A 15198-nucleotide genomic window follows, 5' to 3' on the forward strand; every position below is an offset into this window, starting at 1 on the left:
AGTTTTTGTTGCTTTGCTGATTTATTGAACTGAACCATGAAACTTATCTTTATCTTTGTTTTTTAGTGAAATCGTAATCGTGAAATCTCCCCTGGTACAGTTACCAGGGGGGATTTTAAAAGTTTTCTGTATTTTTATACTAAAGAGCTCTCAAGTACACGCTGTATTTGCTTTGCTTTTCACTTTTGGGATTTTATTAGTTTTTTTGGCTTCATCTCTCACACTGCGACTGACAAACCCCACCCTCCTGTGTGCACAGTCCTTCAATCACAGTGAACATACTGTACTGGCATTTTTACCAGGCATTTGAGAGCACGCCAGTTTTTATTTGATTTAAGTATCTGGGAGCCCTAGGTTCGTCTAGAGTGTCTGCCTGTCGCTTCCTATAGCTGCACTACACAAACACACACAGATAACTGTACCTATATAGTTTGAACGAGCTGCTTGGTGTTTATTGGTCTCGCCTCTGAGTCCACAGTTTCCATAGCATCAAGCAGAGCAGAGCAAGGAGGCACAGATGAGCGTGAAAAATAGGCGTCCTATTTTATTTGGAAAGAAGAACAACCCGCTGCGCTTGTTTCTCTTCCTCAATTTCTCTCTCTCGTTCCCTCTGTCTCTTTCTCTCTGTATCCCAAGGCAAAGCTGAAATGGGTCGCCTCAACACCGTATTGGATCACGCATTATAGTGACTCAGTTGTCAGGAATCAGAGTTACTGGAATCAGTGTCTGTATGCATGACTGATAAGGAAACTTGACCGTCATGTCTTGTTCACAAAGTCCGATAAAATCTTTCTGGTCTCTCTGTGCCATGTGACTGGCCTCTCTGAGGTCAGTCTTCCGAAGTACACTAGCCTCAACACCTATTGTCCTTTTATCCTCCCCCAAAACCAGTGAGTGATGTGTTCATGTGATTCTCTTTGACTTATTCAGAAACCTAGACATGATATACAACATTTCAAAATTCATATTATGAATCCACAGTTCACCCTGTAACATATCATGTTAGATGTTAGTGTGTGTTTTTCGCTAATGCATTCAATGAAATATTGCATAAGTTAAGGTGCTTCATGATATTAAGTTTTCCTGATGATTTTAAATGTCTATTATCTCACATTGGCATTAGTAACACTGTATGTTCTTAGTGTTTTTGCTTGTTTCTGCTGGAAATGAGCTTTTTCACACAAATAGCAATTGAGTCTAATGTTAGTCCAATGTCTCCATAACTGAAAATTCCAGGTTCAGCTAAAGAAAAAACATTTGATTATTATAATTTTGGGAAAATTGATTTCTGCCTTAATTCACAGCCCAGTTTCTTGATGATTTCATAGTAGTGAACATGTATTAGAATCATCATCACATTTAATTTGAGTTAGGGGTTTGAATATGTGGATATGTAAATTTCATTTTTATGTTAGCCTTGGGCAGCAAAGGCACCTGCAAGTACACTGCAAGAGTTTATATTAAGCACGACACCGTAGGTCAATATGAATTCGCTGTGGCTGCTTACCGTGTTTGTTGTTCACTGTTGCTTGTCTGTCGGTGGCACAAAACCACACTCATATCAGGTCACATTATTTTTGTCAAGCATTTCAGCTCTGATAAGGCAAACAGTAGCGCTGGTACAAAGACAAGACACAGCATACACACAGATACAGTAGTGTCAGTGTGAAGTACAAAAATGCACACACTGATGCCCAAATGCTGTGCTGTGTCCTCCAATGAATCACAACTAACTTGCAGCCTACTTCATGTTAGATGTTTCAGAAAGCCAATCATAGCAGGAAACAATAAAGACCAATAAAAATAACCTGTCCCTGTTTCCCTCTGTTTGTTTTTTCATTTAGATCATCAGAAGCTGGAGAGAGAGGCGAGGATTTGCCGTTTACTGAAGCACCCCAACATCGGTGAGCCGCAAGTCCTCAATCTCAAATCACGCACACACACAGGAACACACGTAAATTCAAAGGAAAGCAAACAGACTTTGTTCAGGTCTCTGGTGATTTCTATGGCTATTCATCTTTCAGACACAGTTATAAGAGAGAGAGGAAGCAAAGAAAAGGGGTATAAGTGTGTGTATTTGTGTGTACACAAGTATCTAATGATGATGTATCTGTGTGCTTTTCAAGCTGAGTCATCAGAAAGACACAGGAGCCCCACACGCTCTCTAAATAAGTGACCCTAAAACCCCTTCCCCCTCATTAAACCTTTTCTTGTTTTCACAGTAATTATTAATTTGTATATATTTTATATGTTTTATATTTATATTTATTTTATATTCTGCATCACAGTCCAGATTATTCTCCGTTTTCATACAGTAGGTAACTTTGGTCTTTTAAAATTTGAGAACAGCTCTACATAAACACTTTGACGCTCGGGATTTTTGTGCAGGTAAACTAGTTTTTCAAGATGTGTTTAATTGTGTTTAATTTATAGAACAGCTCATTTCATTAACCGGATTTATAGATTTTGTCTGAGTCTTCACTATAGTCATAGACAGTATACTGTATATAGTTAGATGTGAAAAATTATTTTAACCTCTATCCTGATTTCTTCTCTTTTTGTTTAAATCTTATATAAAATACTCAATATGAAAAAATAATCTCACCATGACCTTAAAAGTTCAGATCGTTTTGAGGCTGACTTATGTTGGGATCATTGTGTTCTTGTACGAATAAATTACAGTTGAGCTTCAATGTTTGCCTTCAAGATTCTATTGTAGGGAGCAGAATTCATTGGAAATGTCCCCAGCCCTGATGCAGCAAAGCACCCCCGCACCATCACAAATTCTGGCTAAAAGTCCATTGTAGTTTCTGTTGAATTTTGTTTGCTTTACACCAGATGTAATAAAAACACTGAAGAATTTGTTTTTAGAATATCTAGTTTTGTAGCAAAATGTAGAGGAATCCTATTATTACCATGGATTAGTGGTTGTTTTCATTTTTTGCCATTGTTAGACACACTGTGATCTGTTCAGCCACAGAGCCTGTAGTGTCAGGATTGACAGATTTTGGTTTTATTTAACTTTTGTTTTGTCCTGTTTGGGTCTTTTCTGTTTTTATTTTCCTCTATAGTGCGACTTCATGACAGCATATCAGAAGAGGGTTTCCACTATCTTGTGTTTGATCTGTAAGTAGCTCTCTCTCTCTCTCTCTCTCTCTCTCTCTCTCTCTCTCTCTCACATGCACGCACACAAAACTGAAATGTTATGTCTTATTTTGCTTTTCCTTAACTGTAATGCCATCTAATAAAGCCCAGCCATGTAAACATAAAGTCACTGCAGCATCAGGAAGTGTTTATGTAGTTTGTATTTAGAGGATTATAACTGATTATGCCAACCCATCTGATGCCTTTCGTTCATTTAGTCTGATGTTATCAGCATCATTTTTCATATTTCATATTACATCTTTTACTTGTCAGCAGGTCATGTATTAGTAAGTTAATATTTGACCCCTTAAGTTAACTTACCTACCTACACAGTTAAAATATACCTGCCAGTTATCAAATATTTTTAAATATGAAGTGAGAACTAACATCTGCATCATTTGACCATTTGTAATTAAGCAATCCTTAAATTTACACCTAAAACTAGGCTGACATCATGTTTAAATTTATGAAAAGCTCCCACATCCATGGGATATCTGCATATATTCGCATGAAAATCCTCACTGTCACACACATTCCTGCACACAGCCGGCACATGGTATTATAAAATGGTAAATGGTAAAAGTGCACTTATGAGCACTTTTCTACCTATTGGCACTCAAAGCTGGGCTTCAGTGTCTTGCTCAAGGTCACTTTGACATGCAAGCAAAGGAGCCAGGGATTGAAGCAGCAACTGGGAGATTGGTGGACGACCACGCAACCTTCCTGCGCCACAGTTGCCCCAGAGCTTTGGCTTGAAATTTTTTATCCGTTGTGTTAGCGTGTCTATAAAAACATGAGGTATGTGTGTATAACTGAGTACAGCTGAGAACAAGGAAAGATTGTGTTTCAGTGTTCAGTAAAAAGAGACAGATACATATGCTCACTGATAAAGTCTTTGTCTTCCCACAGGGTGACAGGAGGAGAGCTGTTCGAGGACATTGTAGCTAGGGAGTACTACAGTGAGGCTGATGCCAGGTAACACACACACACACACACACACACACACACACACACACACACACACATACACACACACACACACACTGCTGAGCACAGCAGCCATTATGCATTTCTGTCAGTTACTGGAGAGGAGAATGTGCTCCTATATTCCTGTGTACTGTGTATATATATATATATATATGAATTCTCAGAGGTGTGATACAGCTGCCTCGTCTCTTAGGCCTCTCATAAGTTATTTATATAGGTGATTAACGACATATAGCCTGTGGCATTATTCTCATACAGCCTTGCACTCCCAGCTTTATGTTGAAATAGTTCCTCCCCAGAGTAAGACACAGAGAGATAGCGAGACATAGTGTGTGTTTATCTGTCTTGTCATACACACTGTATAGCTTTGAATAGTCTAGATTAAAAGTATTTACCATCATGTGACAAGTCTAATAGGAGGGATTTATTATACACAGTTATGAAAATATTTCCTCATCTCTTCCTCTCAATTAATCTACCTTTTCTGCTCTTTTTCTCTGCCTTGCATTTGTCTTTTATTCTGTAACAATTCCGGTTTCGTTACATTCCTATCCTCAGCCACTGCATACAGCAGATCCTGGAGAGTGTCCATCACTGCCACATTAATGGGATTGTCCACAGGGATCTGAAGGTTTGTATGTCTGCAGCCCTGTCATCATAGCAATGTAGAGACTTTTGTGGTCTCGCATTCTCCTATTATCTACTTAGAGGCCCCACAAGCTTTATTCAGTTAATAGAGCTGATTTTATATTGAACTTAACATTGAAATATGCTCGAGGTCCAGTTTGCAGAATTTAGATTCACAACCACCAGAACAGAGATACCAAAGAACTTGCCCTACATGCTGCTTATCTAGAGATATTGCTACATTTGATCCTTGTTGAGCTACTCAGTATTCTTATTTCAATACCTGTTTCACCAATGTCAAAAATAAGGATTCTTTTTCCAAAATTGTGGCTATGCTGCAGTCAGTATAATAGCGTCTTTGTGTGTATGTGAATGTGTGTACTCAGTCACCTCAAAGCCTCAGAAATGATCAACATTTGCATAATTATGTAAAAACTATGTTAAAATGTGAATGATTTTTCAGGGTCATGAATATTCTAATTGTAGTCTGTATTCTCATAACCTCCCAAGAGCATTTTTATGCAGAGGAAAGAGAATGCAAGAAAGCTCTCTCAATAAACATGTTCAAATTGATTGTGAGCATGCACTGTAATTGTGCCGTGAAAAACGCTAAAACAAATCTGAATAACCACGTTGGTTTTTGATATTTCCAGTCTGCTGTCGTTATCGGGGAGATGTCCTTTGCTGAAGTGATTTTAAGTTTTCAGATGCTTCATAATCATTAACATTTATTCATCGTTATGTAAATCATTATGTAGATGTGTCCAGTTGTCAGTTAGTGTCTCTGTCCTGTTGAGTCATAACTTTATGTCTACAATAAGCTGGCTGCTCACAGGCTTCCTATGTTTAGAGTCACTAAATGTTAGGATCTAAATTATTCATTAGGGCACACTGTCGAACTGGCCTTAGGTTAGCAAAGACCTTTCTGCACCTGTGTCCATGTGTGTGTGTGTTTGAGAGTGTGTGCACGTATGCTTGCTGGGAGCTTGCATATAATTCTGATTGTGCTAAACAGTGTCGTTACCCATATGTGGGCTGAATTAGTTGTTTTTACACCAACGCCCTCTGTTACACTACTCCTCCGTTTTGCATTGTTCCTTGCAGTCTGCACTTTGTTCCCACTCATGGATTTTAAACAGTACGTTGGTGTTACTGTGCACTTTTCACTCTTACTTTCTCACAATTTGTGAGACAGAGGGAGACAGATTTCACATCTCCATATTGGACAATGTCTGTGGTCTTGTAGAGCATTGGTCCCATGCACACTTCTGTTTCTCTGTCATTTGTGTGGCAGAAAGGCAGTTGCCTCAGACACTGAATTAAGAGCAGTTTAGCATTGCCTAATGATATGGATTAGGATTTGATTGGCTAATCTGATCTTAGATCTGTGTCTGTGGGCGGCTTGTTCCCAGAGTGTGTGACCTCTCACCTCTAACCTCTTTGACTCCGCCCCCTCACAGCCTGAGAACCTTCTATTGGCCAGTAAGCTGAAGGGGGCGGCGGTCAAGTTAGCTGACTTTGGGCTGGCTATCGAGGTGCAGGGGGACCAGCAGGCATGGTTTGGTGAGTATTCATCCATTCATTTTTCAACCCCAATCAGTTGGTCAATCAAGGAAACAATTAGACAGTCGACAAACAATTTAGTCAACCTAGTCTAGTCACCCCCACCTACCAATTTAGATCTCCCTCACTTTCTCCATGTCACTCTTACAGGGTTTGCGGGCACCCCGGGCTACTTGTCTCCTGAAGTTCTGAGGAAAGACCCATATGGGAAACCAGTGGACATGTGGGCCTGTGGTAAACAAATATTCAAATTCTCTCACTGCAACTGTTTGAATGAACTTGATGCTGGAACTAAATCCTCAAGCTATGGCTTTGTCTGAACTGGTCAGGTGTGTAATGAAGAGTGTTTTGCAACTACTCTGTGACGTCTTGTTTTTTAAGTGTCCTGTGAAGTGTGAAATGAGTGGATTTAATATTGCTTGTGACTAATTTAGGTGGTATTGTATGAAGCACTGCATGTTATTGTTAGTAGCACTTTACATGCTAAACTTGATATTCTTCTAGGTGTTATTTTGTACATCCTGCTGGTGGGCTACCCTCCCTTCTGGGATGAGGATCAACATCGCCTCTACCAACAAATCAAGGCTGGGGCCTATGATGTAAGAGTGCTGTATGCAAGAGCTGTTAATAAAAACATTACACAAATGAAAAGTAATCCGTCATTTGAATTTATTTGTCTAATCGAACAATCAACACCTTGTATCTTTATTATTTTTTGTCTGTATTAGCCTTGTCTTCAAACGCATTTGACCTAGTATTTTTTTGCCAGTTCCCATCCCCAGAGTGGGACACTGTAACTCCAGAGGCCAAAGATCTGATCAACAAGATGCTAACAATCAACCCCAGTAAACGCATCACTGCTGCAGAGGCCCTGAAACACCCCTGGATCTGTGTATGTGGGACACACAAATGGAGATTCAAAAACATACTCACAAACAACCAAAGACATAAACACAAAAACAGAAATACCCTATGTGATGTATTGCTTAAATCTTGTATTATCTAATTTCCACGAACACACAGAGTCACCCTAGCTTTAACCCACAGTCACACATGCACATCCATACATTCCTGGCCCCCATTGTTTCCATCACCTTCTAATCCTCAAATCCTCTCATCTTCTTCCTGCAGCAACGGTCCACTGTAGCTTCCATGATGCACAGGCAGGAGACTGTGGAGTGCCTGAAGAAATTCAATGCCAGGAGGAAACTCAAGGTGAGGCTGCTGGCAATCCTTCATGTTCTATTTATGTAGAACAATCCATCCATTCTTTTTTTCCTCCCCTTCACACTGCCTTCTTCTCCCAAGTCTTCTTAGGGAAATTATGAGTTGTTCTCTGAAACCTTCAAGTTGCCCTTTTGCTGTGCTCCTCTTTCTCGCTGTAACCCTATAATCAATCTTCTTATTTCTCTTTTTCTTCCTTCCATCACCATTACCTCCTTTTTTCCTTCTTTTCTATCACTGCAGGGAGCCATATTGACCACCTTGCTGGTCACAAGAAACTTTTCAGGTATGTCTCTCTTAGCACTGTGTCAAAGACCTGGTTTTCCAAACTAAAAACAATTATGTTCAAAAGCAGGTTGGAAATGCTCCTTAGCCTTTGATATTGGATGTAATCATTGTTCAGGTGATCTATGAAATTACATCTTAATCACAAGAAACAGATCAGGGGTGCTACAAATGAGGTAACAATGTGTAGTCAGGCTTTAACTTTTAAAAAAAATTAGAGGCGTGTTGACCTATTTTCAAACGCCTAAACCTATTTCTGAATTGAACTACGATTACAGTATATTGGCTCAAAGGAGCTACAGGTAAACATAGTCATCTCTTGTTACCTCTGTAGCTTTTACTCTACCATACTCAATTTTCACTCTGTCATACTTTTTTGCATGTGTTTCCTTTGTGCTATCTCTAATTTCTGAGGCTTTTATTGGCCCACTTTCTCCCTTCATTCTACAGTAAAATGCAGTAGTGCATTTGTGTCTCTTTTTATTCATCATCTTCTTCCTTTTTGTCAATTTTCTTTTCTTCTTTTGTTTGGATTGTGGTATCCATCTGAGGTAAGAATTTTGGAATGACAAGGAAATATCTAGGGTTGGGCCAAACAAGAAGCTTTGATGTTTAACTTTAGAGTCAGTCCCATGTGCATGATAATGACGGAGTTATGCAACTTTGCCCTTGCACAAGTGCCAATATGAGAATCAGAATGAAATTGACAAAGATGTAGCAGGCATTTTTACATTTAGTTTAATCTTTGGGTCATTTCTATTCAGAGAAATGAAGTAAGAGAGGGGTGTTGAGATTGTATGCTTGAATGCCAGTGATTAAATGCATGTGTAAGAGTGTGAATGCCAGTTTAAGGATGCTGTGTGAGTTTTCTGAAAATAGGTTGATTATCTTTTCTATCACTTGTTAAATACCCACCCAATTAACCACCTGCCCTTTACCCCATCACACATGAATAAGAATGTACGTAGTAGGAGAACACGGTTGCCCAAATGATGATGCCATTCACCTCTATTGTTTCATTGCATTATGGATCTTGCAGTTGGGTTATGCACCTGGAGCTGGAAGATAAACACAACTGATTGATATGCCTGCTGCATGTTAGCGTAGCCCCAGGCCCAAGACTCTCTGTGAACTCTCATGCTGATCTGTTTTCTCTATCTTTACTTTCTACAGCAGCCAAGAGTTTGCTAAACAAGAAGACAGATGGCGTTAAGGTAAGTTGCTTTGCACAGTAAAGTCAATGCTTTGTTACTTGCATTGGTTTGTTGGAACGCTGAGTAGGAAATAGTTGTTGTTTTTTTTTAGCTTGTTTATAAAGTTTTATTGTGGCACAGCAGCCCAGATTATCTGACAGTCATGTTTCTAGGCGAATCATCCTTTTAGAAATACTTGTCTTTATAGTCTCTCTTCCTACCTATATTTTCCTTAATAGGCCAGATTTCCATAATTATTTGATCTTTACTATAAAATCCCTGTTGTGCTTTATCCCAGTTTCACTGTGGTTATGTACCAATCTGAAATTAACACTTGATGCAGAGGTGCATGTGTTCACATGTGTGACAGTGTGAATGACTAACTGTGTGCCTGTGGTTTACATTTATATAAGTGTTAATTTGAGATTGGACTTCAGCAAACATTGTCACTGTGTTTTGTCTTACTCAGCAAGCCCATTCCAGGGAGGTGGTCTCTCGTCTGTGTAATGCTGTCCAGTGACAATAAAACTGAAAGTAGCTTCCTATAATTTAGAGAGTTTTATTTATATAGCATGTTATAGAAAAACATAGCAAATATATAAATTACCAGGTAACCCTTTACTACTATTTTGTTAAATCCAGAATAAATCGGGGTTATCAATAGACATGTGGCTCTTAGCCATCCTTATAACCAACATCTTCTTTGGTAACAAACACTTCCACTGCAGATGATCTTCATTTTTGCCACAGGATGGCATGTGTTACAGTATATTGTCTATAGATGCTACTTAGCTTACCCTCACAGGTACCATCCTGTAGCTACATAATGTAGGCTCATTACTACTTTGGGACGAGGCATACTTGTTGTTTACCAATGTTTACGCACAGCAGCAGCATCCCTGGCTGACAAAGGCATTTCTTCCTAGTAAACTTCTCCTTTTCTACAACATAAACAAAAGCCTTGATAACACTTGAAAAGGTTAATTTTGAGATCGCAGCAGAGAAAATGGCAACAACAACATAAATAGTGAGCATGTAGATGTAGGTAGTTGTATACAGGGTCAGTAATATTTTTCCCCAAAATCCCCTCTATTATCGTTGTGATTTGAAGCTGCTGCCAAGATTGTTTGATATTGCCCCACTGACGCTACGTGGAATTGTATCTCACATTTACATTTACATTTAGTAATTTGCAGATGGAAAAGTGAAGAACAAAGCGAGCAAAAATCCAAGTCAAAGAGGAAAAAAAATCAAAGCAAGGTGCTTTTAGAAGATGTGAGGTTGTTGCAGTATGCAGAGTTTGGTAGCTTGTTCCACCAATGTAGGATCTTGGAGCTGAAGAGTTTTGCTTTGGGTCTTTTGCGTTTTGCTGGGACCACCAGATGTTGTTCATTGTCAGAACACAGTGGACGGGAGGGTGATGCCTGAAGGAAAGGAAGAGCTTATTGTCATCAGCATAGCAATGATGGGTAAAGCCATGTGAGTGGATGACAGAATCCATGGAAGTAGTATAGATGGAAAACGAAGAGGACCAAGCATTGAGCACTGCGGCACATCAGTAGAAAGGCTATGAGAGTTAAAATCATGCTCCTGCCAGGATACCTTGAAGATCTTACGCATATGTAGCGTTGATTTCTGTTGACCTGCAGAACTGATACTCCAAATCAAAGCAGGCTATGTGAGGGCATCATTTTGTGTAAGCGTACATGTAGTTAACAGCAAGTATAAATTGACTCTTAGAAATTGGAGAAACTAAACCTGAGAAAATTATGTCAGATCAGATCAAATTATGTCAGATCAGCTATGTATTTTGGTATACTTTATGAGAACAGCTAGCTTATTAGTTTCAGTTTATTATAACAAACACCTAACATTGTCTCCTAAAAATTATGTTCCTAGGCAACCAAATAAATTTTAATAAGGAATTTTATGTTTGGATACATTGTGGCTGTACATTATACCTGTACCATTACAATAGCGTAGTTTAGGTAACCTCTTGTGTATTATCGTCTGTCTGAAGTAGAGTTTTTATCAGCGCAAACATTTTCCTGCTTCAGCATGTTGTATAAAATACACAGATTACATTAAGAGGTCTTAGTTGCTAACAACATAATGCTAAGTAACATCAGATCTTTGTGACGTACAGTAGGTTGAGATGATCTCTTTGGAATGGAGTCTAGGCAGAGTGTTTGTGTGTGTGTGTGTGTGTGTGTGTGTGTGTGTGTGTGTGTGTGTGTGTGCACGCGCACGTGTGTCTGAACAGTGTATGTATCATGTCCCCTTTACACTGCCCCTTGCAGGTCAACAACAAAGCCAACACAGTGACCAGTCCTAAAGACACTGGCCCAGCCCCTGCACTGGTATACACACACAACCTTACCTACACCTGCACCTTTATCTATTCACATCCTCAACTGTCAACCCTTTGTGGAGGAGGTAAATGTTCACCCTTTCCCCTGAGAACAGATCAGTGACTACTTGATCTCAATTTCCTTTTGAAATTAAAATGTTGAATCAGGTGTATAAGGATATGACATATCATGGGTGATAACTTTAGGTCATTCCTGAATGACACAATGTATAAAAGCATCTGAAGCATGTCCCAGTTTCATAGCTAAATATGAGTGATAACATATTTATAATTCAGGCTGATGATTTTATTCACTGATCTGACTGGCAGAGCATGCAAGGGGCTTACTAAGCTTGGCCACTTTGGGTTAGCTGGATATGTATATTGTTAATGTTGGGCTGGAACAATAAACCTTAACACACATGTTTGCATTGGGTTTTGGATACTGTGCTTCTAAATTGTTAGTTTGGGACAACCTCTACCTTGTCCTCCTGTTCCTTTCCCACGTTTCCTCTGAAAGAATCCCTCATCTGTCTTTCCTCTTTAAACAGCTGCACCATGTCATGAACTCATCCCTTCTCATGAAATGTATTGTACTTTTTTTGGTGTTACAGTACATATGAAAGTAAGAATGCAAGGATGTGTTATTCAGAGTTTGTTGTTCAAAAATCTGTGCATGGCTGGTGTGTGAGGATGCCAGGCTCTTTATGATGTTACACACTCAAGTGGTTTGGCTGGCACTCCCTGATTTGCACATGGTGTCTATTGACTGGCTGCCTACGTCAGGCCACATGATTGCTGCCCTGCATGATGTCAAAGGATTTCTGTGTCCCCATTTGCTGTCAAGATGATGACGCATGTCTGAAGCACATGACATATCTTTCTCTTTCTATCCTCCTTTCTCTCTCCATCACACTCACACACACACACACACACACACACACACACACACACACACACACACACACACACAAACAGATGTAGACTGCTGATGCTATAATCTAGTATAATCTGGGTGAGTGATTAGATGGACTGAGCTGGTCATCAGAATCGATTCCACAAAAGCCGAAACATCTGATTATCAAGACAGTGCACTAAGAAGAGCTGATGAGAGAAAAACAGACAAAAAAGACCTTGAGTAACAATATCATCCAGGAAGAAAGATAAAGCATGAACAAAGAAAAACATGTAGGCACAGACAATGGAACAATGGTTTAACATTAGCTGCATTAGATAGATAGATAGATAGATAGATAGATAGATGAATAAATAGATAGATAGATAGACAGACAACACAAACATATTTCCTTTAACAGGATCTTTCTTTGTCATCATACTTTTTCTGGCTTGCTTTACTTATTTCACTGTCACATGTTCTGTTTAGGAACCACAGACAACTGTGATCCACAACCCTGTGGATGGAAACAAGGTATTACAACAGAACCTTTTTTTTTTTTTTACAGCTGTATCTCCCCCCACCAAGAGAATAGGTCTGACCTTTAAAGCCCAACAGTGTCCAGTACTTACAGCACACTGGGTTTAAGCCCAGCCAGGGGCCTTGGTTAGATTACATTCCTCCACTGTTTGCTATTTCCTGTCAGCCATACTACACAAAATGAAAAAAGGGAAAATGCCCTGAAAGTATATACATGTTTTTATTAGTTATATTAGTATATAAAAACTTTATTAGTATCTAGGCTTCTGAAAGAATTTTATTTTAATCTTTTTTGGTTTTTTTATAGTAACAATCACTAACACTTCAAATGTGTATTTTGTAATTTCTAAGGAGTCCGTTGAGAGTGCCAACACTACCATAGAGGATGAAGATGTTAAGGGTAGGGGACATTGTGTTTTGTACTTACAGTTTTCAGTCAGGGCCTCTGTGTTTCTATCAGACAAAACACTGCTTTATTTTCTTCATCCTGTTTTGGAATTCAGTTCAAATTAACTGTATGTTTACTACCTAATTCTCTTGGCTCTTGCAAATGCCAAAATATGATTTACTGTCCTAACCTCCCTCACATGCTAAAGTTACTACTTCTTATGTTAGTTGTTGGTGCTGAAATTTGTCAAAACTGCTTGTAAAAATTGCTTATCTTTTTTGTTTTTTCAATTTTTAGATCTTTTTATGCCTTAGTTTGCCTTCTGCGTTTCTTATGTTTGGCTGAAAATGTTATCACCTATCCTCCTTTTGGCCATACACGTGTGTGCCTTAAACAACACTAATTTGCCCTACATCCTCAACCCAGAACACATTTTGACAGCCCTTAATTTGGGCATCTTAGTGAGCAGAGCTTGAGGTCTAATTGTCACACACCACAGATGTCTCATTCCCACCTTCTCAGTTTAGAGTAAGTCTTTTAACAATAGTGACAATGCCCCATATTTTCTGTATCATCAATCTATCAATCATCAACATATAATCTCTGTATGTAAAGTGGCTATATCATGTGCTCATAGTTTTAGACTTTTAGTAGATTTTTAAATTTGAGTTGCACTGGTTAGAGAACTTCTGGATCCCTAAAATGATCTACTTACTTTGTTCTTTTGTGTTGGAGTTGAAGTTGCAGGCACACTGCAACTTATGACTAACTCAACTGTTGACGTATGCATTAATGAGTTGACTTACATGTGGACACTCAGTAAGGCAGTGGAGATGAAGGACTAACTAATGGAGTATTTTTTTAATTATTAAACATGTCTTTTTGTTGCACAGATTAAGTTTTTTTTTTTTCAATATCCCCCAGCCTGCACCAATAACAATAAAGGTAATTGTCAATAATTGCTTAGTTACAACTGCTTTCTAGAAAATACTTCTGAGCATTAGTTTGTCTTTGTTTATTTTGAGCTTTTTTGGGTCAAATGAACTGTGTCATCCTACATTTTCATTCCTGATCTCACATTAGTCATGGGAGGCTTTCTTGTTTTCTATTACTCAGACACAAAAAAATAAAACCTTTATTATATACTTATTCCCTGTGCGCCTTCCATTTCTAATAACGTTGAAACTCTGCTAATTCGTAGACTAGAACCCATTGGAAGCTGATTTGATGTCAGATTTACTTTTTTATCTGCACTCAGACTTACACTGGCTGTAATACAGTAACAACGACTTTTTTTTCATCAGTTTGTGTAGTAAACACTTTTCTGTGATCCTATGTTGTAGGGCGCAAACAGGAAATTATTAAAGTTACTGAACAGTTGATTGAGTCTATCAACAATGGAGACTTTGAGGCTTACGCGTAAGTTTCTGTCTGTGTTTGTATAATAACATCCAACTATATATTCTGTTTTGGTTACCAGTACTGATTTGGTTTTTTTTTTGCTACTTTTTTGGTGTAACAGGAAGATTTGTGATCCTGGTCTGACTTCTTTTGAACCTGAAGCCTTGGGCAACCTGGTAGAAGGACATGACTTCCATCGATTTTACTTTGAGAACGGTAAGTTTGGTAACATAACATAACATAATACATTAGTAAAATATCTAAGATCAGTATAATTTTTGAGGTGAGAGAGAGTTTGTCACAATATAAAATTTTTGTTTGAGCCATTGTTGTCAAGAGTTAAAATTTATAGCAGCTGTGGAAGCCAAAGCCATCCAGACTAGATTCTAAAGAATAGTGTTATTGACTTGTATTTATTTATTCACTTTAATTTTCAAAAATCTTTCCAGCTTTCCACATCTTGGCAAGATGTGGTGAATTTTTGCATGTGTTTGTCAATAATTATATTTATACAAGCCATTAATTTTAAAACTAATGTTCTTAACACAGAAAAAAGAAATTACATTTGTATGCAAGAGGGTGTCAATTGTGCATTGGCATG

The 15198-nt window shown here is 38.5% G+C and overlaps 1 protein-coding gene across 12 annotated transcripts in view; it reads left to right on the forward strand.

Annotated features, from left to right (window-relative positions):
* The window catches only part of camk2d2 (calcium/calmodulin-dependent protein kinase (CaM kinase) II delta 2), a 34651-nt gene that overhangs the window by 14341 nt on the left and 5112 nt on the right, over nt 1-15198 (forward strand). For 3 of the 12 annotated variants that reach the window (XM_067497137.1, XM_067497136.1, XM_067497143.1), the window contains exons 3-19: nt 1845-1904; nt 3072-3126; nt 4054-4119; nt 4690-4762; nt 6219-6321; nt 6472-6555; nt 6826-6920; nt 7091-7213; nt 7453-7536; nt 7789-7831; nt 9004-9044; nt 11324-11383; nt 12758-12802; nt 13160-13208; nt 14121-14141; nt 14540-14615; nt 14719-14813. In XM_067497137.1, the coding sequence (XP_067353238.1) occupies nt 1845-1904; nt 3072-3126; nt 4054-4119; nt 4690-4762; nt 6219-6321; nt 6472-6555; nt 6826-6920; nt 7091-7213; nt 7453-7536; nt 7789-7831; nt 9004-9044; nt 11324-11383; nt 12758-12802; nt 13160-13208; nt 14121-14141; nt 14540-14615; nt 14719-14813 (1173 nt within the window). The other 9 variants (XM_067497141.1, XM_067497140.1, XM_067497138.1 and 6 more) reach the window with 8 other exon arrangements.

This window comes from Channa argus, chromosome 3 (assembly GCF_033026475.1).
Source record: "Channa argus isolate prfri chromosome 3, Channa argus male v1.0, whole genome shotgun sequence".
NCBI classification, from domain to species: Eukaryota; Metazoa; Chordata; class Actinopteri; order Anabantiformes; family Channidae; genus Channa; species Channa argus.